Source organism: Phyllostomus hastatus, unplaced genomic scaffold (assembly GCF_019186645.2).
Source record: "Phyllostomus hastatus isolate PE091 unplaced genomic scaffold, TTU_PhHast_1.1 phas_contig_524, whole genome shotgun sequence".
NCBI lineage: Eukaryota > Metazoa > Chordata > Mammalia > Chiroptera > Phyllostomidae > Phyllostomus > Phyllostomus hastatus.
The window spans coordinates 4,419,931-4,443,596 of NW_025333900.1; the positions used below are offsets into that span (position 1 = coordinate 4,419,931).

Consider the following 23,666-nt stretch of genomic DNA (forward strand, 5'->3'; position numbering starts at 1 on the left):
TAGCCCTGCAGGTGAGCATTTGGACTTGCCACTGTCGCAAATGTAGGGCCCTGTGTGTGTCAGCTGCCATTCTCTGACTTTAGAGGGCACCATTCTTGAGATTAAAATACTTTTTCTGCCTGCCCAGAAATACAAGATCAGACAGTTTATGAATGAGATGAGGGCTCTTCTTTCCCTGCCATGCCTCTTTTCAAAAAATAAAAACCTAGAGACAGATTGTCTCCATTTCCTTTTGATTTGTGACTTGGGTGAAGAATGTGTGGGTGTTAACATAGCTTTATTAACAAGAATAACCTGAATAAGAGCATAGTAGTTGTGTGGTCAAGCAGGTCCTCAGAATTGCTGACTTTTTTCACACAAGACAGTGGAGAGCAAGCTATTTTTTCATACTTCTCTGTGGCGGTGTTTCCCTTGGTGCTTTTCTCTACTTTGTATGCAGGGGATATTGACTTGTGCCAGGAAATTCAGCAACATCTGGATCCTCCCCCAGGTGGATCACCCTCACTGAAATGTGGGGAAAGAAATGCACAGAAGACAAAATATGGAAAACGTAACACCATTACTGGGGCAGCTTTGGGCAGAAACCCTGATTGGGCTGCATGTCCAGGAGAACAGTTTTATTTAGTCTGTGTAAATTTGAAGAAACTGGAAACCAAACTGCCAGTGGTGTCTCACTTTATCTTGTTTCTCTTTAAAACTAGAAGCTAAGTGAAGCAGCAGGGATTCCCTCAGAGCAGGAGCCAGGAGGGAGTGCCCCTCCTGCTCACCTTCTGACCCAGGCTCAGTGGTGTCTGATTGGGGCTGCCAGTGGCAGTACTCATCTTCCACGGGGTGGGAGCCCTGACCCCAGTAGTCTCCTGCGAGATTCTGGAGTCCCCAGGCAGATGCCGAACTTTACAAACATTACACAGAACTCTAATGTTCTCATTTATAATCCACTGAGCACCCTAATAGAAATGGATTTGTTTATTAAAATACATAATCTGAGGTGACATGGACAGCATCACATGTGCTTTTAACCTTGGGTTAACACTTAAGGGTTATAATAATAATGCCCCCAGCAACTTCTATTTCAATAGCTCTTCAGAGTTTCTGAAATACTCCTGCATATACAGAACCTCACATGATCCTAATGATAGAGCCCTTAGGGGAGGTAATCACTATTTGGAAACAAAACAGCACAACCAAAACACTGCTCTGTGGCTATTTATGTTAGAAGTTGATATTTGAAATGGCTTAGTTTTTGAGAAGTTCTTTTTTTTTATGATTTTATTTATTTATTTTTAGGGAGAGAAGGAGAGAGAGAGAGAGAGAGAGAGAGGAAGAGAAACATCAATGTGCGGTTGCTGGGGGTTATCGCCTGCAACCCAGGAATGTACCCTGGCTGGGAATCGAACCTGGGACACTTTGGTTCCCAGCCCGCGCTCAATCCACTGAGCTACGCCAGCCAGGCCTTGAGAAGTTCTTACAACTGGTTATTTTTTTTCCAGTAGGATAAGTGAGGTAGACCAGAGGAATTAATACATTCATTTGGAATGAATTTGGCTTTGCTTTTTCCTCGGTGTTGTCCTTGTGGTGAGGTGTTCTTCATCCGTTGCAGAGGAGAACTCGGTGAAAATTCATTGCTCATGTTAGCCACATATTGTATATTCTTCAAATGCTTTTCTGTACTTATGAAAAATGGAAGGAATAGCAGAGACCATTGTTCCTTTGTGTGCTCATCTCGTTCTGAACAGGGACATTTCTCAGAAGACTTTTTAAACAACATGTCATTGGACTCCCAGCTGGAATGATTTAATTGCTTTTGGATTCACACCAGGGGCATGTTGTGTAAGGGCCAAAAAGCAATCATTTGCACTGAGTTTACCACATCTCTGCTCTGTGGTAGCCTTCGGGGTGCATCCAGGCCCCTCTCTGTCTAGGTGGTGGAGGGTTGGGTGTGCAGGCCGGATCGGGGCCCGCCATAGCTGTGTGCAATGAGGAGATGCTCCCGGTCTCTAGCTGACAAGCACTTGCTTTTCTTCTATTGACATTTTCATGGAATATCCTCTTGACCTTTCTTTAATGCCTGGCAGTTCCATGTTTTCCCCATTTTGAGGTGAATGAATATTTTTAAAAGCTGGAATATAGGCTAGGAGTCTGTTTTTGTAAGAGTCAGGTTATAAAGTATTTGTTCCTAACTGTCCACCACTTCCCCCAGGGGGCCGCTTGGCACAGTGATTCAGAGCATGATGCTGGCCCTTGTCTTCCCATTGTGGCTGCAACCTTGGGCAAGCTTTCTTTGTCTTCATTTTCTTACTTTTAAGAAGAGATAATACAAGCCTTTTCTATAGGTTTTTGTAAGAGCTAAATGAGTTAATACATGTTTGAACTGTTCACGGCTCGTTGAAAGTGCCACGTTGGCTATTATCATTAACACCACGTGACTGAACAGGTCTGGATGCTTAGAACAGCCTTACAATTGATAAAAGAATTCTGGAGGGTTGTGTGTTCAGATGCCTGGCACACGGTGAGGGCTGAGAGATGATGGGTCCCACTGTGAGTGTGTGACATTATTGACCTCAGCAGAAAGAGCTGTGTCAAGTGTGGTAGAAGGCCCCTAGGAATACCTGTCCGTCCATATAATCATGCTGTCCTCTTTTCTTCTCATTTCCCTTAAGCATTTGTTCCACCGGTTCACACAGGCTCTTTAGCACACGCGCGCACGCGCGCGCGCGCGCACGCACACACACACACACACACACACGACAGTGGGCGGCAGTGCCCCTCAGGATTCAGTGTGTGGACGTCTGTTCCCAGGAATGTGGGAGCCTCTTCTGGGCTGAGATGCTGGTCCAGTGATGAACCCGGCGATGTGCCCCTGGTGGTGGAAGAGAGGCTCCTGCCTCATACACTTCTTTCTAAGCAGGTGTCATTGGGCCAGTTATTTAACTCTTTACGCTCCAGTTTCCCTGTTTGTAAACTGCTGAGAACACCAGCCTTTTCTGTTAGGATTAGAGTTGGGGATTGGGGATAATGGGAAGTGACTACTAATGGTCCCGGCATTACATTTTGAGGTGATGAAAATGTTTTAAGTTTATAGTATGGTAATGGTTGGACAGCTCTGTGTATATGCAGAAGTCCATCAGGCAGTACACTTCAAATGGGTGAATTGCACGATATGTGCATTATAGCTTATTAAAGATAAACAGGAATCTGTCAGGACTAAATGAGTGACAGATGCACACTGCCTGGCACTTGGTGAGTTCCTGAGGGTTGGGGGCTGGCTGCTATCCTGTTACTGGTTTCATGCCTGTGAGTCTTTCTTCTAAAGATCTGTTAATACCCTGTGGTTGTGAAGAAATTAATATCATAGTGTTAGATTCCTAGAACCTTTAATCAATTTTGTTGTCCAAAGTTGGCTGGGATATGTTTATATCGTGCACATTGTAAGTTGAATTGCAGAGCTGTTCACCAAACTGCTCAGTAGTTAATATTTTCATCTGAATTCATCTGGCCTGTTTTACGGGGAATCTTTAGTCACTTGGGAAGGTCTGCAATTTCCAGAGACTGTAAAATGTGCACATAGAATTTTTGAAAGTCATTGGTTTCCTGGCTGGAGGGTGGGAAGAGGCGTATGTGATAGAATAGTAGACCGATGATAATTATTTGGAGAACCTTGAAAACAGTCCTTATCACAGAGCAATATTTCTGTATTTAGTTTTTCTGTAAAGTACTTTCATTTTGAAAATTACTAATTCTTCTTGTCTAATTGACCGTGTATATATGGGGTGCCTTCCAATTTAACACGTTTTCAAGGTGTCGCTCTCTCCCAGTGTGCTGTGAATCATTACACAGTCCTTGTTCAAATCCAGAGGTGGGCTACAGTCATTTTCTTCAGATGTGGTTGGCCTTTTAGAGTTCATGCCCTTGAATACGAGACTTTATGAAACCCCAAACTGCAGAACGTTTTGTTCACTTGTCTTTCAGGAGTGAATGCACGTACCCTTCTCAATATATAACCCATAGCTCTGTGCTCTTTGTCTGTTTTCTTGAGTGACAAACCATGAGATCCCTTTGTCCACAGCCTGCCGTCCCCAAAGGCTGTTTCCCCAGATGTTTCTCCTCCTGGCACTTCGAAGACTGCAAATGCCTTAGAGCCAACTGCTGTGGGCACCGGCTGTGGGGCTAGACACCAGCCATCAGTCTCCTCCTCTCCTTAGCTCCTTTGGGGGCCAGCTGGGCCAAGAAACTATTTTTCAGTGATAAAAACCATTCATCCTGATTTATGATCTTTCTGTTGCCCTGACCTTTATATTCTCATAAAGGTCGTATGCCCTTTTAAACTTTAGTATCAGAAGTTATTAGGAACATATGTAAGAAACATGCTTAAATGGCAGATCTAGCCTACTCTGAAAGTTATTTTATATCATTGCACATAACATATTCACAATTTTTGACCTGGAGTTAGTGGCACCCAAATTTTGATTAAAACAACAAAAACAACAACAACAACAACAACAACAACAACAATGCCAGGGCGGGTGTGGCTTAGTTGGTTGGACGCCATCCTACAAACTGAAAGTTCACCAGTTCAGTGCTCAGCCAGGGCATATGCCTGGATTGTGGTTTGCTACCTAGTCAGGGAGTGTGCAAGAGGCAACTGATTGTTGTTTCTCTCTCATTGACGTTTCTTTCCCTCTCTTTCTCCCTCCCTTCACCTCTCTATAGATTCAATAAATGAAAATAAATACATAATTTTAAAAAATGTAAGCCTTAATTTAAGTTTGTACATAAAAATTTTCACTTTGCTTTAAAAATATTTTTTAATGGATTTTTTGCCTGTTCTGTGTGTAACCAAAGAGCTAGGATTTCACTTCTTAGAAACTTCAGAGGGTTTTCACAAATGCCACGTAAACCGGTAAGACAGGCATGTGATGCTGGAGTTGGAGGTGCACACAGTTGCTGTGGATGGTGTCTGTTGCATTTTGGCTTGAAGTCGTTGCCCAGAGTGGGTGATCTGTGTCGTGAGGTCATAAAGGGGCTTCTGCTGCCCTGACCTTGTCCTCACTGCTTTCCCTGGTTTCACATGTGAATGCTGTAGCTGCGTGAGCAGAGCTGTTTCCGCTCAGGGCAGAGTGGGTTACAGCACTCACACATGCTACAATTAAAATCCTTTGGAACTGCTGGCACAGGTTGGCAGACATTCCATTGTGTTCAGACAATAGTGACTCAAAGTTGAACTGGCTCCAGGGAGCAAGTGCGGCTTTTGTACAGTAACAAGGATTTAATGCCAGCCAATTGATGGAGTCTGTCTTCCCCAAGTCAGGATGCCTTGTAATGACATGAAGCTTACATTTAAATATCTGGCTTGAGATCAGAAACTTGGCGGGCTTCTCTTTTTCCTTTCTATAACACATTCTTTTTTACAATGATTTCCTTTTTTTCCCTTCGATTTGTTTTGGGGGTGGGTCTGGAAGCAGGTCCTATTTTTTTGTAATTTTTGGGTTAGTCCTGTCCTCCAGCCTCATGTTCATTCTTTTCTTCCTGTTCTTTGTGTCTCTGCTAGCAGACATGTCTGCCTGCTTTTAGCAGTGACTCTTGTCCATACTTCTCCTTCAAGGAGGTGAACGCCTCAGAACCCCACTTGCTCAGGTCAGAGTCATCTCAGGGCATCAGATAACTTTTGTCAGGTGCCAAGCAAGACTCCTGTTCCCTACTCACTTAAGAAAAAAAATCAGGATTATCTTCTGGTATTCAGATGAGGTGCCTTCATTAGCACCAATAATTAGCAAGAATGGGGGAGGGGTGTGCCTGGATGTTGGCAGTCATGGAAGACAGCAGAAATGTTGGTGCATAACTCCTTTCTCTGAAGAACCAAAGCACTTTATATACTTTATTTTACATACTTCAATGTTCTGGGATGGCAGATCAGGGGAGGTCCCCTGGTTTGTAGTTCAGGGAATTGAGGTGTTTGGCGATCTGGGAATTAGAAATAGACCCTCCAAGAGGCTGTGTCTGTAGTGAGAGGTTTAAAGACCTTGTGCCCAGCTTTTCATAGACTGCCTTGTGGGTCTCCCCCAGGAATCGCCATGCCATCTAACTGTGACCTGAGCTCGTGCAGGGGACATCATTTAGCACAAACTCCCTGGAGCTGTAAAATGCGAGCTCCTCCTTGGAAAGTGTAGCTGCTGCCATTCAAGTGATCGTTGGATTGAAGTGATGTGTTTCTGAAGTAACTTCTCTTGCTCATTTCATTTTCATCCCTTATTGGGAGCCAGTGTTATCTTCTCAGGCGTGAAGTGATCCTAAATCAAAATATCATCCTTGGAATTTAAAAGATTTTGCTTGCTGTGGTTTGAAAACACTTGTCTATAGGCCATTTAACTTTCAATGTATATGTATACAAATCAATATATTTGTCTCTGTTCATTAATAGCAAGAGCTATTTGTATTTGGGTACAGTACAATTCCCTAATATGATTTACTGTGATAAATGCTATTTTCTCTCTCCCATAAAGAAATGTATTCAATTATTCCTTTTAATTGGGGACAGTGTGCGTAGGTCTTCTATACATCTAACTTTCTCTGTCTCCTTCTTTCTTATGTTCACAGGGTTAGTCTCTCCCTGTGAGGGTGAACATTTTTTTGTTTCCCTTCTCTCCCCTTCTTGAGATTCTTACAAATGAAGACAAAAGATAATTACTTTAGAGGGGTAAGACTGGCAGGTTCCCACGACACTTAAAATTAATGAGCTGTGGCAGACAAAATACACCTTTTCTCTGGTTCCCTCATCTTTGCCCAGACCTTCCCTCCCCCTTCCATCCCATTTAACACATGATTTGACTTTTTGGCTATATTTGCCATTTGGGTATATCACTCCTATAAAATAGCAAGATAACATGGTTACAAAAAGTAGATTTGTTTGAACCTATCTCACTGTTTAGATTCAAATCAAAGTTAATTTTACTTAGCTTTTAATTTTGGTATTTTTTCTCAGTACCTGCTGAAAACAGTCTTTAGTAGAAGATGGCGCTGTGGTTCACGGAGCAGCCACCTTGGTTTCTGGTGTTGGCGGCACACGTCTTCCTGGCCCTCCTGGCTCCCCTTCTCTCTGTTGTCGAGGTGCCTCACGGCCTGGACCCTGCTGTCCGGGGTGTTTTCCTGCAGGGTTGATCAGGTGCTGTGGTAGGCGGAACGCTTCCGAGGCATTAGAACAGAACCAGAGTTGTATGTTTTGTTTTAGATGCAGATAATGCTGAGGAAGGGTCTGGTTGTTTTGTGTTTTCCTAGATCTCAGAAAGATATTGCCGGCTAACCACGGTGCCACTCTTAGTGAATTTCCTTGCTGTCCTAATTTGCAGCTGGCCTTGCCCTGCTTCATTTGGAAAGGAGGGATGTGAGACTGGGGGCACTGTTCCTATTAATGGCCTGCTGCACGTCTCACCACTGACACCCTTGGAAGCAGCATGGTGATGCTAACAAGCTAACACCCACCCAGTGCTTGCTCAGTGCCCTGCTAAAGCCCTTTCTAGATGAATATCCTGTCATGGAATCCTCAGAACAACCCTATGAGATAGATAATAAGTGAAGAAACTTAAGGTTCAGATAGATAACCAGCTCAAGGTCAAATAGCAAATGATTTCTGTGGATTCAAATTTAGAAAGCTTTCTCTTGGAGCCTGAACTTTTGTGGGGCTGGCAAGTGTAGATATGAGTACACGGCCCATCGAAGCCTCTAGAAACCACAGTGTAGTTACCTTGGGAAGGATAATCCAGCCCAGCAGTTTCAGGTTTTTATTAATGTGGATTGTATTTATTGATGTTTATGATGTTAAAATTACAACTGAGGAAATTTATAAATGTCTACTCACTTAAAAATAACAGAAACCCATTACCTGTTAAGACAAACAACATTTTTATGATGAATAACTGGATTCCAAAACCAAGAAATTATAGGTGAGGAGAGTTGCATTGTGTTACATTTTTGCAAATCTCTTTACATGTCTGTCTCAGTAGAAGACACTTAAGTAGATTCTTGTCTGCTCCTGCATTCAGTCTCACAATGCTCAGTTTTGGTTGGCGTATGTGAAGAGAGTCATTCTCAGACAAATATGTAGTTGGAAAGGGGAGGGGCTTTGTAGATTACTTCATTCTTTGACATCCCGCCAGTACTCAACCAGTGGTAGTTTCTTAAAGGTCACTTGTTATAGGAACCTGAACCTGTATCAGTGAACTTTTTTTTTTTTGCTGAGATGTCTTATTTATTTGTTTGTTTGTTTATTTTAATCATTGTTCAAGTAGAACTTTTTATACTGTTACATTAAAGTCCATTGGCTTGTGCTCCACTTGGAATAGCTCTTAGCCCATGCATGAGTTTGTAACACCTTGTATGGATTGTTCGGAAACAATGGTTCAGTGAATTATGCAGGTCTTCCAGTTGCCGGTACCTTTTATTCTGTGGTGTCGAAGAACCCCTGTCTCCACTGACCTCATCAGGAATGCCCCTAAGTGTTGAGAGGCTGTCAGACTCATGGTGGCAGGTATAGGTTTTTCAAAATTACAACTTTTTGCTTGAAACTCTTCATTCTGTCATTGGTAGCATAACTATTAGTTATTTTCCTTGACAGGCTTACTTTATTCATTTTTTTGAGAGAAAATGGCCAACTGATAACCATACTGGTGGTTCTTTCAAATAAAAGGAGCATTCTCTGAAAAAAGCAGCTAGCTTGCAATTTAAAAAGTCTCACAAAGTGCTTTTCCCTGGAAGTAGCCATCATATTTTGGTCTGTAGAAGTGCTTTATTTGTACTTCTCATTTTGTCACAGGAAGTATGTGTACTCAGGGGTCAGGATTTAATACTGGTACCACTTTGTAGTGCCTCGTCGCCTCTGTTCTAACCTGCTGTGGTTAGTGTCATTTGGTGCCATTGCACCGATCTGTGTTCAGGCACCAGACATTTGGCCTACCTTTTGTTTTTTGTAAAAAAATATGTATTTTCATTGAGATCTAATATACATTCCCATAAAATTTACCCATTTAAAATGTTATGATTCAGTAGTTTTTAGCATATTCACAAAGTTGTGAAACCTTCACTATGGTCAGCTTTACATTTTCATGACCTTCTCCCTGAAAAACCTTGTATCCTTTAGCAGTCACTCTCATTTTCCCCAAACGTCTCCTTTCCACCTGTACATACTGGTCTGCTCTGGTCATTTCATATGAATGGAATCGTACAGTATGTGACCTTTGTCATGAGCTCCTCTTGCTCACCGTCATGTTTCTGAGACTGGTCCGCGCCGTGGCATGTGCCTGTGCTCGGGCACTATTTGTGGATGGGTAGTACCCCATTTGTGTCTCTGAGTACCAGGTTCATCCAACCTTTGGCACCCCCCAGTCTTTAGCTATTTTTAATAATTCTGCCTGGAACATACGTATACAAATATTTTTCTGTGGACATATTTTTTGTTTCTTTTGTATACATACCTGGGGGTGCAATTGCTGGGTCACATGGTAACTCTTTTTCACTTTCTGAAGAACTTCCCAGCCTGTTTTCCAACGTGGCCACATTGTTTCACATCCCCCCACCTGCAGTGCTGTGAGGGTTACAGTTTCTCCATGTCCTCACCGACACTCCATTCTCGGTCTTTTGTGGGTCGCCATCCTAGTGGCTGTGGAGTAGTATCTCATGTACTTCTGATTTGCCTTTCCCTGACAGCTAATCCACCTTTAGCTATCACCATCATGGAAATATCAACCCAGTGAAAAAGGCAAATAATGTCTTAGGGTAATTATGAAAGCAGTTTTGATTTAGAGGAACCCCTGAAAAAAGGACTCTGGGACCCCAAGACTCAAGTCACTCATTAAGCTGGCAGAGTGTGGGGTGTGTTTCAGCACTGCACTCCTGCTTGCCTGGGCAGGCAGCAGTGCCTCTTTTTCCCCATGAAATGGGCATCGGGAGGCAATGGGTGGCAGCCAGGTTCAAGTAGGTGGTGGTGGTGGTGGTGGGCCTGCCCACGCCAGCCATCTGTCTGTGTCAAAGCCCTTCTTTATACTGTCTCTGTAAGGGACCATGGGCAAAAAGAGACCCTGTCACGGTATAATTATGTAGTAACCTAAGATGGTCCTTTTAAATACACAGTAACAATTGTCCCCAGAGGTTAAGTGCTTGCTCAGCCCTAGATGTTAGGCTTGAAACTCCCCACACAGGAGCATCTGTAGCCCAGCCTACAGATGAGAAAACTGAGAGCTTAAATAACTTGCCCAGCTGTTAAACAGCAGGGCTGGGAATTTTAACTGCTCATATAGTGTCACAAAAAGGGAATAGGCCCATAGAATATGTGTGTGTGTGTGTGTGTGTGTGTGTATTTTAAATGTCCTATTTAAAAAAAGATTTTATGTATTTATTTTTTTTTAGAAGGGAGGGGAGGGAGAAAGAGGGAGAGAAACACCAATGTGTGGTTGCCTCTCCCACGCCCCCTACTGGGGACCTGGCCCACAACCCAGGCATGTGCCCTAACTGGGAATCGAACCAGTGATCGTTTGGCTCATAGGCCGGCGCTCCACCCACTGAACCACACCAGCAATGGCAGAATGTTTTTTTAACTGAACAGGATACCCTCTATAAAACTGGTACTTGTTTAATAGCAGGCTATACCTTGATACATATCGTAGTAAAAAAGCACAGAGGAATATAGAATATTAGAGATTAATAACACAAAACTTCTTGTGTGGTGCTCCACTAAAGGAGCAGTGTTCATTGTTTAGAAAATTGTTGAATGGTCAAGAATTGCCTAGATTCTTGTTCTTGGGCTTGATTTTTAATCACATGGAAGTATGACTTCTTACAGATGTTTTTAGTTTGGCTTGAAAGGGAGCACAGATACTGCCAGCTTGGGTGTGATTGATGATTTTTGGTATCATGCAACTACACTTAGAACAAATGCCAACCGTTTGGTGTTCTCCATTTTTTCTGTAACTGAGAGTGTCCAGTAGAACCTTGTGCAGCCCAGGGTCACAGACCACATTTTGATGTGGCATGGCCTTTACTTTCATACTGAAATTCTCAGAATGGGTCATTACTGGGACCAGGAGGAACTTTAGAGATCAAGGTTCGTATAGAGTCCAGATATACAAAGTAATAACAACTGGACCTAAAAGTAAATCTAAGCAACTGAATTCAAAAACAACTAGGAGGAGACTTAGAGGAATACTTTACCATTTGAAAATGTGGGAAGGCATAAAAGCAGAGAAAGAAAATGGGCTAGCAGATTTAGCACAAGAGACAGAAAAGCAAATGACAAATAAGATAATTGCAACCTATAAGGCATAAATGCAGTTTGGGACACTTACAGATAGGGTGGACGAGCGAGTGCTGAAGGAACTGTGGATACAGGTCTTGAGGAGGGCATCCTCAGAGAAGCCATTTGGGTTCTTCGAAGGGCTGGTAAGCATAGTGGGTGATGGAGGAGAGGGGAGTTTGACGCCTGCATTTTCAAGTGGCAGGAAGAGATTTCAGCTGAAAGGAAGAAGAATTTTCTCTCTACAGCTGCCTGGTCAGGTAGTGAGTTCTACCTGGAATATTGCAAGTCCCCGATGGTTGGGTAGACTCGGTGACCTTTTAAGGCTTCTTCTGTTAGGAAATGCACTAGGAGCCTCCTAAAAATGACAGCTAAAGGGGCTCACTGTTGCTTCCCCACATTGCTCTGCCTGAAGCTCATGAGGCAGAGCAGACCAGGAACAGGGAGGCCTTCCTCCCCAGCCTGCTGGGATGGTTTGTGGGCGGGGGGAGGAGAGGGAGAGCCCCATGGGTGAGAGAGGAACAAGTGGGAAAGTCTTGTTGATGATTCCTGGAGAGGAGCCAGACCCAGGAGTGTGTCTATGTTTGCAAGTCCTAGCTATAAAGTAGAGGAAACTCTTGACAGCAATGTCATTGAAGTGTATTTTAAAAACCCTGAGTATCACTATTCTCTTCTGTCCCCCTAAGGGGGTGGTATCCAGTATGTGCATTGGGAATTGACACTGAGAGCCACATGGGGGCCCGGGCAGGGTGGGTGGGGAGGTGCTGGTGACAGGCAGCATGGCCTGGGCCAGGTGCTCAACCTTTCCATGCCTCTTGGCTTTATCCATGATGTGGGCGTGGCAACAACATCCCATTCCTTTGAATTCAAAGGCTTACTGCCCTTTATGACAGTGTCATCATTTCCCTGGCTCATGGAAAGCACGCGCACATGTCAGCTGTGACTGCCGTTACGACTTCTGCAGTAGAAGAGGGTCTGGCTCAGGGCCCCCGTGCCCCCCACCCTCCTCCGTGGTCATGGATGGGTCAGGTCAAGCAGCTACTCTCCTGACCCATGTCCAGTGGCAGATCTTCAGCCTCAAAATGGACAAGTTTAAATTTGAGGATGTGTTATCTTATTCCAGATCCTCTGTATCTTTATACATGAAGTGCTCCTGTTCTTGGAATGACTGTTGGTGTTGGTTTATATGTTTTAATTTCTCTTTGTCTTTAAGGCATTATGTTGACATTCTGAGGGCTGCTGGAGTTTCTTGGTAGGAATTTTTTAAAAGTGGATTTTTCAACCATTTCAGCCAAAGCAAATAATTCTTAAGATATGCTTATAATTTTTCAATTTCACTCTGCAGCTTGGTGCTGATGTGCTTTGACTTGGGGCTGCCCTTGTTAGTGTGATGAGACTTAACGTGCAGAATGTTTGCCTTTTCTCATGCTTTTCGACTTCAGGAAGTTCAGGTTCCACAGCAGGCAGCATGCTCAGTGTAGTGATTGATTCCTCCGTTCTCCTTTCCTTCTAGTTTTCAATGGTTCCAGCAGGTCGTCGCGGGAGAAAGAAACTGTTCAAAAACACAAAAGCAAAGAGGCCACTCCCAGCAAGGAGAAGCACAGTGATCACCGGGCTGACAGCCGGAGGGAGCAGGCTCCAGCGAACCACCCCCCCTCGGCCCCCTCCACGGGCTCCTCCGCCAAGGGGCCCGCTGCTAACCACCACCACCCCTCTCTGCATCGGTCAGCTCAGGACTTACGGAAACAGGTAAAGCCCCGCCCTTCCACACATGTGATGGTAGTCTGGCCCAAAGGTACCTGCCTGTCTGCCTGCCTTCCAGGTGCCACCACAGCATATCACCAAGTTAACTGAAGGAAAAAATGTGAGTAGTAGCCTCAGGAAGTCTATGTTTCAAGGCCTCAAAAAACAGGAACATGATGTTCAGTGGTGAGGTGGGGAGAGAGAAACATTACCTCTGCATGGGGGTGTGAGCGCATGTTCTTCTCCTGTGGAGTTTGGTCTCGCAGGGCCAGTGGTGGACCTGCCAAGTACCATGAGTTCCTGCGTCTGGTGTACCGCAGTAGATTGGAGAGGGAACTCCCTCGGTGCCAGATGAGTCACAGAGTACCAGGGGCCGTTATTGGTAAGGCCAAAAGTGGATTAGTATGCCTTGAAACAGGCCTGCAGACTGCCTTTGCTTTCAGTGGATGACCCTGGTCTGTTGTTTATCTGCCCATCTTAATGTGACAAGTTAGCATCTCTCCACCAGGACTCCTGAACAGAAGAGGTATGTGGTCCCGTGCTCCATCGCTGAGCTGCTGTGTGTGATGGGTGCAGGGCGAACATCGAGGGAACAGACTCAGCTGAGCACATGTCAGTCCTGCCCCTGGGATCAGCAGAGGGCTAGTGAGCACTGCTCTCCTGCCCCCTGGCTCACAGCCCCCTATTTCAGAGTCAGACTAAAGAAACACACAGAGATCCTTTTGGGGAAACTCTTAAGAATGGCCTCAGGGCTCAGCCATTGTTGCTGTCACAGTGTTCGTGTCCTTAGACAGTGATCTCTGAGGGCCTTGGAGGGAGATGGCGGGGATAAAGGCAGGTGCCTGGAGGCGACGCAGTGAAGGGTTGTCTCACCCAGTCAGGTGGCGTTTCATTGACCCCTCTGCTCCTGCTCTCACTGCATTTTCAAGTCAGCGAGCCCATGGGGTCGTAGATGAGCTTGCACTGAGAATTTTACCACACCGAGGTAAATTTTCCCCTGGAATCAAAAGGAAACTGCATCTTTCAAGATTGGTTCCTGGCAGGGTTTGGGTGGGCTAAAGAAATTCTTGGTTGTTGGTATTCCAGAACAGCTAAAATATGGTCATGTGGTGTTAAGACAGTGGAATTCTTCCTTTTGTTGAGTTATTCTGTACCTGTGGTCTTTTCTCATCCTTGATAATGTTAGATTAATTTCTCTCTTACATGACTATTCATATGCATACACAGGAATGTGTGTGTACATACATGATGTTAGTATTAACCTATAGCTTTCAAATATTCAGCTCTTCATTTGGGGTGGGGTGGACAAGGCAAGAATCCTCACTTGTGTTCCCACACTTCATCCTTGACTGTGTTATCTTGAGATAAAGCAAGTAGTTTTCACACATTTTAAACACTCTCGTTCTTTTTTTAAAAAATCAGCAATAATTGAAACTTGGGTCACCCTCTTGGCTATGGTACTATCCCTGTACAAAGCTCCTCGTGTTTTCTTAGAATGACTGAGCGTGATAGTGGAATTGCCCCCCTCCCCCAGCTCTGGGTGCCCCAATTTCAGGATTGAGAAGCACAAAGAATAGGGTGCACCATGCCCTTGGTTTCTGTGTCGTTAATGAATCATCTTCATTCTATTTCCAAAGTTTATGGACTGATAGGCAACTTGTGCAGAACTGCCCTACAAATGTTTTGCTTATGAAAGAGAACAATTAAAACAGGGCCCAGAAAAGGTGAGGACCCATCTGTGGGGCAGGAATGAAGTGCTTGTAAAGGTGAACACGTGACTTTATGTTCTCGTGGAATCAAACCACACACACACCTCTTTCATTTTTATGTATGAATCTGGCTTGAGTAAAACGTTCCTAGCGCCGGCCTTAGAGTGCAGGATTTCCCTTTGTTACTGAACAAGAGGAATTCCCACCGATGGAGGTAAGATTTGTGGGGAGCAGGAGGCACCCCTTGCTCCGTGGAGTGCGCAAGTGGCCTGTTTCAGGTGCTCCCTCAGAGCTGGAGGAGGTACCCCTTAGAAAGCACACTCCCATCGTCCAAGCAAGCACAGGAGCTGGGCTGCTGCTTTTCTTGTTCGGTTAGCGACCGTGCAAGGCATTCGGGGGGTTTCCTCCTGTCGCCTCCTCCCCTCATCTCAGAAGGGGTGGCCCAGGGCTCCCAGTTCCAGTGTGGCTTTGTTCGTCCAGGGCCTTCTCTGAGAGTTGGGATGTGATATTCAACTTTTCTGGGCCCTGTTGTTCTTTTGGAGCCAATTATGCCCACTCCTCTCACAGGGACATGGTGAGAAATAAAAGGATAATTTTGAAACTCTCATCCCATTAGTTAAATACTCTGAAAATAAGGCCAATAAAAGCAAATTGTAGATTCCTTTGTAATAACCTGATGCAAATAATTAGAATCTGACCCTTCATCTTTCAACTGAATAAACGATAGGGGCCCAAAGGATACTCTGATCTTTGTTTTCAAACATGATTTATTTTATTATGTCAGCCCAAAGAAGAGGGATGCACATGACTGTAGGAAGTATGGGTGGGTGAGTGAAGGGGCCAGTGTTTTTAGGGGGGTCTGCGGAGAAGTGACTCTGCCCTGTTTGCTCTGGCATTATCTTATAACACACTTTTTTTACGTGCTCGTCCTTCCCCCACACTACCTGGCACAGCTCCACATCTAGTTCTTAAGCTTTGTACAGGCCCTCAGCCCTGAGACTAGAACCTGTGAACTGGCACTTCACCTGTGCCTTTATCTTGGGGGGAGGGGCCTTGCCAGCCCTTCGTCTTCAATAACACCAAACACGCCCCCTTGCCCTGTGATGTGCGATTGGATATAACAGCCCGGCGCTGGTCAGCAGCAGTGGCTCCCCTGGATTGTAATCTGGATGTGTGGTAGGTGTCTAACAAAGGAGGGAAAACTATTTTTTGTTTACTTAAAATAGCACTGCAGTTTAAATTCAGTAAAAGACATTTAGGATAGCAAAACTGATGAGCTCACACCTAGGAAGGGTTTTCAAATGCTAGTTTCCAAAGAGAGTCATGCAGAGGTTTTTACTTGTGCAGAACTGCGTGTGGTCTGCAGGCCAGGACGCGGATGCTGCCCTATGCTGAGCATGGCTGCCTCCCTGTTTGTGGCTCCGAGACAGTGCTGGCCTGTGGGCCACCAGTAGATGTGCCAGGATGGGGGACCTGGGAACTGTGCTACCTGTGGAGGAGTGGTTTTCACATGAAAATAGATGGGTTGTGGCAACGTTCTAGCCTTGTAAGATTCAAGGCAGTTTCAGTTCTGTTCAAACTGAAGAATTGGGAATGTTCGTAAATAGTTCTGAAAAATGAAACATGAGCTTCCAGAGAGAACAATGTCAGAAACTTGCCTTTGCTATAAGAATGTTTAAGATCTCACCATGCTCCTCATCAGATTAGAACTATAGTTTTAATTGCACAATTTTGTTAAGTGGTATTTGTGACGCAGTTAAGTTGCCTATAGTGAGAGCAGGTGTTACAAGAAGACAAGGGACAGCCCCAGACCCAGATTTTCCTCTCTGAGAGCAGGACTGACAGACTGCCTCGTCCTGCTGCTCATGCACTTAGGTCATTAGACCCTTTCTCTAGCTGAGCAGCCTGCCACTCCAGCAGGCCTTCTGCTCATCCATAACTCACTGCCTGACTCCTGCTTATTTTAGGCTCCTTCATTTTTAATTCAAGTTTTAAAGTTCATGTGGATTATTCCTAGCTAACATGTTTTTCTTGAGCTCCCTTGCTGCTCTTCTCACTTCTGAAAGGGTGGGCAGAGGCACCCAAGACTCAATGGTTCCCTCTAGTGGGAATGAGAGCTTGGCAGTTGAATTTCTGGTTGAACTGAGTGAGGGTGGCTTGACTAGGACTGGTTGCTGTGTACTTGGGGTAGCCTGAGCCACAGGTGACAGATGGGTGGTGGTGGGCCAAGGGGAACAAGCTATAGACACCCCACTTCCAGCAGAGCTGGGTGAGAGTTGGGGGAAGAAGGATGCAAAGTTAGAAATTCGAATCAGAGCTGAGACAAGGAGCCACTTTAAAAGAAGTAAAGTTGCATGTTGGAGGGTTCTGCCATATGCTACCTTTGTGTCAATTCTCCAGTGAATGAAAATGACCTCTCTATCATATGCTCAGTGTAAGCACTTCCTTGGGATGCAAGCAGTGATACCAGACCCCTGTGGTGAGCTGGCCAGGTGCCAGTGTTTGGTTCTATTTGACAAGGCGGTGTTGAGGGGAGAACTCAGTAGCAAGTAGAACAATGCCTTCTAACGTTCTGTTGTTTTCCTTGGTACCGATTGAACATTGGACCCTGAGAGATAAGTACAAGGCCAAGGAATAGGCATGTGTATGTGACCAGGGGAGTCTTGGGTTATTGGTTCTTTTTTGTTCCTTTAGTTCACATGGCGTAGCTGGTGGGGCAGATCGGGGCTTGGGTTAGCTTGTCAGCAGCTTCATGCCACCAGGGGCAATCACGCACACAGGCATCCAGTTTGGGCTGCGGGTAGGAGCTATGGCTCCAGTCAACGAAACATGCCCTCTCTTATCTTCATGATTTATTTCTTCTGAATTAAAGTTCATTGTTCTAGTGGGTTGTGAGAGGGATACATTTAGTTTTCAAGCTTGTTACGTGTATAAGACTTGGTGAGCACTGTTAGAATGGTGAGGGTGGAAATGAATGGAGTAACTCATTCTTTTGGTAGAGCAGAGTAGTTGGCTGTACCTCTTGGCAGTAAGTCAGTATTTAAGTTTAAAGAAATATGTAAACAAAAAATGATCTTTTTGCTGTTGAAGATGGTGAAATACTTACATAGAATTCCACCCGGCAGAAATGCACTGCCTTGTCACCCAGCCAGCCAGCAGTCAGGTGCCCCTGAGGAACTGGACTGGGTGGATCCACGGGCCCTAAACTCATTTTTGAGGCAGACTCTGAAAACCGTGCAACTCTGGCTTCCTGCTTCCCGCAGGAGGACAGTGGTGTGGGGGAAAGGCAGGGCCAATTATTTTCAGAAACACTGAGCCATCCCGGGGCTTGCAGACACTGGCCCCCTTTCTGTGTCCTTGCTGAATAGATCAGAATAGGGGAAAGGGAAGGTTAGATTGTGGAATCAGGATTGTTTTTAGGCTCCTGCAGGGATTCTCTGGGGTCCCAGGTTTGAGAACCACTGAACCTAAAGTTGACTCTGCAAGATGTGACGACTGGCAGCTGCACTGTGTGTTGGTGGGTGATGGCGCCCAGCACTGGACAGGTTGGCCATTTTCACAGGTGATTCCTCAGCTTGCAGGAGAGACTCAGGTGTACTGTGCAGTCAGCCTGAGTGCGGACTGGGGGAAGAGTGGGAACAGGTTGGACTCTGAAGAGTTACTGGAGGACGGAGGCCTGAAGAGCATGTCTTCTGCTCTTGGGAAGTGCAGCTAGCTCTGCATTCAAGTCACAGGTCCCTGAAGCCCTTCTAGGGTCTTGACGGTGGAAAAATCTCTGAGCCACAGCTGCATGTTACTGTTTGCTTTTGTTTATAAGTGGTTTGTTTTGTTTTTAGTCAATGGAAGGATTTGAAAGAAGAGAAAAATTAGAGATATTTGCATTCCTCACCATACTTCCTATTCTAAATTAGTAGTACTTAGCATGGGAAATTTGTCTTTGCTACCCCCACCCTGTTTTATAAATTTTATTTTTAATTTATGTGGCCAGGTTACTAGGTTTGGTTTTGTTGTTGTTGGGGCTTTTTTTTTCCCCCCCGCTTTGTTTTAAATTTTTCATTCTTTATTTTAGACCCCTCTCTTTCCCACCTGAGTCTGTCAGTCCTGCTGCTCTCTAGGGTCCCAAGCATGGAGAATCCTGGGCCGTCTCTTCCAGTGGGGCCTGGCACCGCAGAGTCCAGAAGTCCAGGTCTGCTCACCAGAAACCCAGTTCACTACACACCAGGGAGTAGCTCATGGAACGCAGCCGCATACTGAGAATTTAAAGCTTTCATAGGACCGTATAAAATTGGTGGCATATAAAGAAATACAGGTCTCAGGGGCTTCTTGCCTTTTCTGTTTTTGGAACTTTCTGCTAATAGTTTGCTTCAGTTATTCTCAAAGTATGTTTCCGGGTCAGCCTCAGGTGATTCTTGGGCCCATCCCGGACCTACTGGGTAAGGAACTTAGGGAGATGGGGGCCCAGGGTAAACCACTGGTTTGGACACCAGTGGGAAAGTTTGACTTTTGTTTCTGTTTGTTTCCCCTCTCAAGCAAATTGCATATTCCTGGGCTAGGCTTAGGCATAGAGCAGAGGTGACTTAAGCCTCAGGCTCAGTATTCTGGAAACTTGACTCCTAGTGATGAGGCGGCTGCACAGCCCCGGGGTGGTGTTGAGAGACAAAAACTGCTTTTGGTCTCAGCAGTTATGAGGAAGGAGGGAGACATTTTTGCATGATTGCAGCCGGTCAGTCTTGCTGACTTGGAAGTGCAGGCTCCCTCTACCCTGTCACCTCCTTCTCAAGGGTGCTTGGTGGGAAAAGAGGGCTGTTGTTTCTACTGACTGTTTCTCAGTAATTGTGTAATTTTTTAGTCTACATCTTTTGGAGGTCGTGGTGCTGATGGAACCAACCCTGGAGTTTCTGTATTTTTTTAACTCATGTTGCAGATGAGTTTGATACCGAGATGTTAAATGACATGACAGAGGTCACTGAGAGGCAGAGTTGTGACTCCACATCCATCCTAAACCAGCCAGCCCAGCAGCAGCCACTCTGGTGGGCCCTTCCTTGTTCTTTGGAAATTAATGCACTTCTGGTGCCCTCCCATATATATCGTCTGGTTTCTCTGTATAAAGAGGTGACTTCTTTGTGTCATGGAATCACTGTGGTATGCTAGCTCTACGACGGCCCTTGCAGAGGCTGCTTGTTTACCCAGTTCCCATGGAGCTGGATGTGGAAGTTTACTAACTCTGGGAAAATAGGAACTGCCTATGCAGAAGAGAGTTGCGCGTGTTGTGCTTCACTGAAGAGGTCAAGTGCATCCCAGTGTTATTCAGCAAGGCGCTGCATGGCTTGGTCTCAAAGAAGACGAGATGGACAAGTGCTGATGGTAGACAGCCATACCTTCTCATCAAAGCTGAGCCTCACGATTTGCTCTTGTTCTTTTTTTTTTTTTTTTTTGCATATAGATTTTTAAATTCTGCGGGCAGATCATGCTTTAAAGGGAGCATGCAGAATAGCAAGCGCACCTTTTTAAAACGGGTGTGTGCGTGCACACAGTTGACTCTTTAGCAGCATGGGCTTGAGCTGGGAGAGCCCACTTGGGTGTGGCTTCTTTTCAATAAATACACGGTTGGTCCTCTATATCCCTGGTTGTCACGTCCTCGGATTCAACCAACCACAGAGTGGAAATGGTATTTTAAAACTGCTGTTGGGAGTCTTTGGATGCAGAGTGCTGACTGTATGCTTTGTTCTAAGCCATTCTATATAAGGGGTTGGGAATCGACAGATTTTGGTATTCATGGGGGTCCTCGAACTAATTCCCTGCAGATGGTGAGAGATGACAGGGTATTTGGGGAGTCAAAAATTTGTACACACATTTTCAACCACAGAGAGTAGGGTTTGGTGCCCCTCGTCCCCTGCATTATTCAAGGGTCAACGATATACATGCTCTTGCTCCCCCAAATGGGCAGGATCTTGCTGCTATAAATGTTACTAACCTGTGGCAGGTGATTGGCGGGCACCTGGAAAGGTCCTCATTGTGAAACACCCAGTTTCCTGAGAGAGCCCCAGGGACAAACCTGCGGGTTCGGCACACCAGGAAAAAGAAGGGTGGGTGTGGAGTCATGCCAAGTGTCTGACACAGAGCACCTCGGAGTTGAGTTTGGGGCTGTGCACTTTCTCTGCCTTTGCAGGCAGCCCATGTCTCTGTTCAGTGACCAGTGTGTGGAGGTTGCCTTCTTGGCAGGTACTAATTCTGCTTTTTTCAACCTCTGCCTCTCCTGCTGCCTCCCAGGTTTCGAAGGTAAACGGAGTCACTCGAATGTCATCTCTGGGTACAAGTGCAACCAGTGCCAAAAAGATGCGCGAAGTCAGACCTTCACCGTCCAAAACTGTGAAGTACACTGCAACGGTGACTAAGGGGACTGTCACATACACCAAAGCCAAGAGAGAACTGGTCAAGGAAACCAAACCCAATCACCACAAGCCCAGTTCAGCTGTCAACCACACAATCTCAGGGAAAACTGAAAGTAGCAATGCAAAAACCCGCAAACAGGTGCTATCCCTCGGGGGGGCGTCCAAGTCCACCGGGCCCGCCGTCAATGGCCTCAAGGTCAGTGGCAGGTTGAACCAAAAGTCATGCACTAAGGAGGTGGGGGGGCGGCAGCTGCGGGAGGGGCTGCGGAATTCCAAGAGGAGACTGGAAGAGGCACACCAGACAGAGAAGCCGCAGTCGCCCCCCAAGAAGATGAAAGGGGCAGCCGGCTCTGCCGAGGCCTCTGGCAGGAAGGTGGCGGTGGCATCCCCGGCCCCAGCGGAGAGAGCTCCGCTGAACGGACACGTGAAGAAGGAAGTGCCCGAGCGGAGCTTGGAGAGGAACCGGCCAAAGCGGGCGGCGGCCGGGAGGAGCACGCTGGGCAGACAAGCACACGGCAGGGCGGATGGCGCCTCCTGTGAAAATCGTTCTACCTCGCAACCGGAGCCCTTGCACAAGCCGCATGAGGCGGCGGCCAAGCCCGAGAAGGGGTCCGGCCGGGCCGGGTGGGCGGCCATGGACGAGATCCCTGTGCTCAGGCCGTCGGCCAAGGAGTTCCATGACCCGCTCGTCTACATCGAGTCGGTGCGTGCTCAGGTGGAGAAGTACGGCATGTGCAGGGTCATCCCGCCTCCGGACTGGCGGCCTGAGTGCAAGCTCAACGATGAGATGCGGTTCGTCACGCAGATTCAGCACATCCACAAGCTGGGCCGGCGCTGGGGCCCCAATGTGCAGCGGCTGGCCTGCATCAAGAAGCACCTCAGATCTCAGGGCATCACCATGGATGAGCTCCCGCTCATAGGTAAGGTCCTCCCTGCCCTCTGTCCTTTCACAGTAGTAGGGTGTGCTTCTCTGGGTTCATTTGCTGCTCAGAAGGAAGCTGACGCATCTTTCTTCCAGGTCCTGGGCGTTTGTGGGTATCTGGGTCTGTGGTCTCCCTGCTGGGTGGTTCCCTACTGCCCACAGTGGCCAGAGCAGTGTCTAGGGTGATGGGATGCTGCTGCCATGGGTTCATCTGCTGGGCTGCCCTAGCTACGTACCACAGAGTTAGGAGCTGAAACAGCAGGAAGCTATTGGCTCACAGTTCTGGAAGCTAAAAGTTCAAAATCAGGGTGCCAGGAGGGATGGTGCCTCAGAGGCCTCTCTCCTTGGCCTGTAGATGGCTTCTCCCTGTGTCCTTATGTGGCCATTCTTCCGTGTGTGTGCCCCTGGTGTCTCTTCCTTTTGTTATAAAGACTCTAGTCACGTGGGGTAGGACCCACTCCTCGCAAGCTCTTAAGAGACCTCAGCGCATTTCTTCTACGGTCTTGTCTTTGTCTTTTCATCCTCCTCATTTTTACTTGAGCTTCTGTGTCTTTGGTGGTGACTAACTTGGCCCTCGTGGAGCCCACAGGTCAGGGAACAGGGGCACATTTCTCCCGAGACCAGGCATAGCCGTGGCTGGGATGGTCGCAGAGGTCAGCTCGGTGACTCCTAGTGAGCGCACACCCTGGCACCCAGGGCCCCTAGGCCCCAGCGGCACCCGCTCGTGCAGGTCGTCTGGAGCTCCCCAGTCCGCGCCTCACGTGGACCCCGCACTCCTGGGATTCACGCGCTCTGCCAGGGGCAGGTGGGCTCTGTGGAGTGGGGTTTCCTTCTGGGGCGGCTGGGTACATTCACTCACTTCCCTTTCAGCTCTAGATCCAAGAAACAGTGCACGCCCGCCTCCATTCTGGAGACCCTGACTGTTCGGAGGCTGGGAGGAATGGAGATGTCTAGCAGGCATTTAAGTGTCAGGAGCTGGTGGGACGATGGCATTCCTTGTGAGATGTAGGCTTCATTATTCCTCTCAGCAGGTGCCTGCCAGGGCCAATGCCTGAGTGAGAATCACTTAATTTGAAAGAATTCTGGGTTTATGGTCCCTTGTCAGGGACGGCATGTGATAGACGGGGGCGGGGGCTGCAGGAGCAGGCCAGAACGGTGCAGGCTGTGCCCTGCGAGCACGGTGTCCAGCGACGCGGAGCGGCACCAGGGCCTCCCGGCTGTGAGTGTCCTAGTCCCACTACCCACCCCGAGCCCTGGTCCCTTAGGGACAGGTGGAGTCCTCAGGTGATGCTGTCATGATGACAGGCAGCGACCTTTTGTTCAGAGTAGGTTTCTTTAACCATGACTCGTTCCCGCAGCAGCAGAAGCAGAGGGACGCGGTGCTGGTGTGGGTGTGCACTGTCTCTGCCTGGGTGTGTGAAGCACTGTCACTCTGCATCGGGGGGCTGCCGACCCGGCCCGTCGCCACAGGGGCCTTGGTGTGGGTCTGAGCGCAGGCGCCTCCAAGTGCAAGGGACTTAGTAGTTTTGAAGCAGTCTCCCAGAATTCACCGAAACAAGTGAGTGCCCCAGGCACTTGGGAAGCTGCTGTGCAGCGGGGAGTGGGGTCAGCACGGACGTGGG

The 23,666-nt window shown here is 46.8% G+C and overlaps 1 protein-coding gene across 3 annotated transcripts in view; it reads left to right on the plus strand.

Moving 5' to 3' along the window:
• The window catches only part of JARID2 (jumonji and AT-rich interaction domain containing 2), a 254,412-nt gene that overhangs the window by 206,855 nt on the left and 23,891 nt on the right, over positions 1-23,666 (plus strand). For all 3 annotated transcript variants that reach the window (XM_045847204.1, XM_045847206.1, XM_045847205.1), the window contains 2 exons: positions 12,792-13,027; positions 21,001-22,042. In XM_045847204.1, coding sequence (XP_045703160.1) covers positions 12,792-13,027; positions 21,001-22,042 — 1,278 coding nt within the window. The remainder of the gene's footprint in view (positions 1-12,791; positions 13,028-21,000; positions 22,043-23,666) is intronic.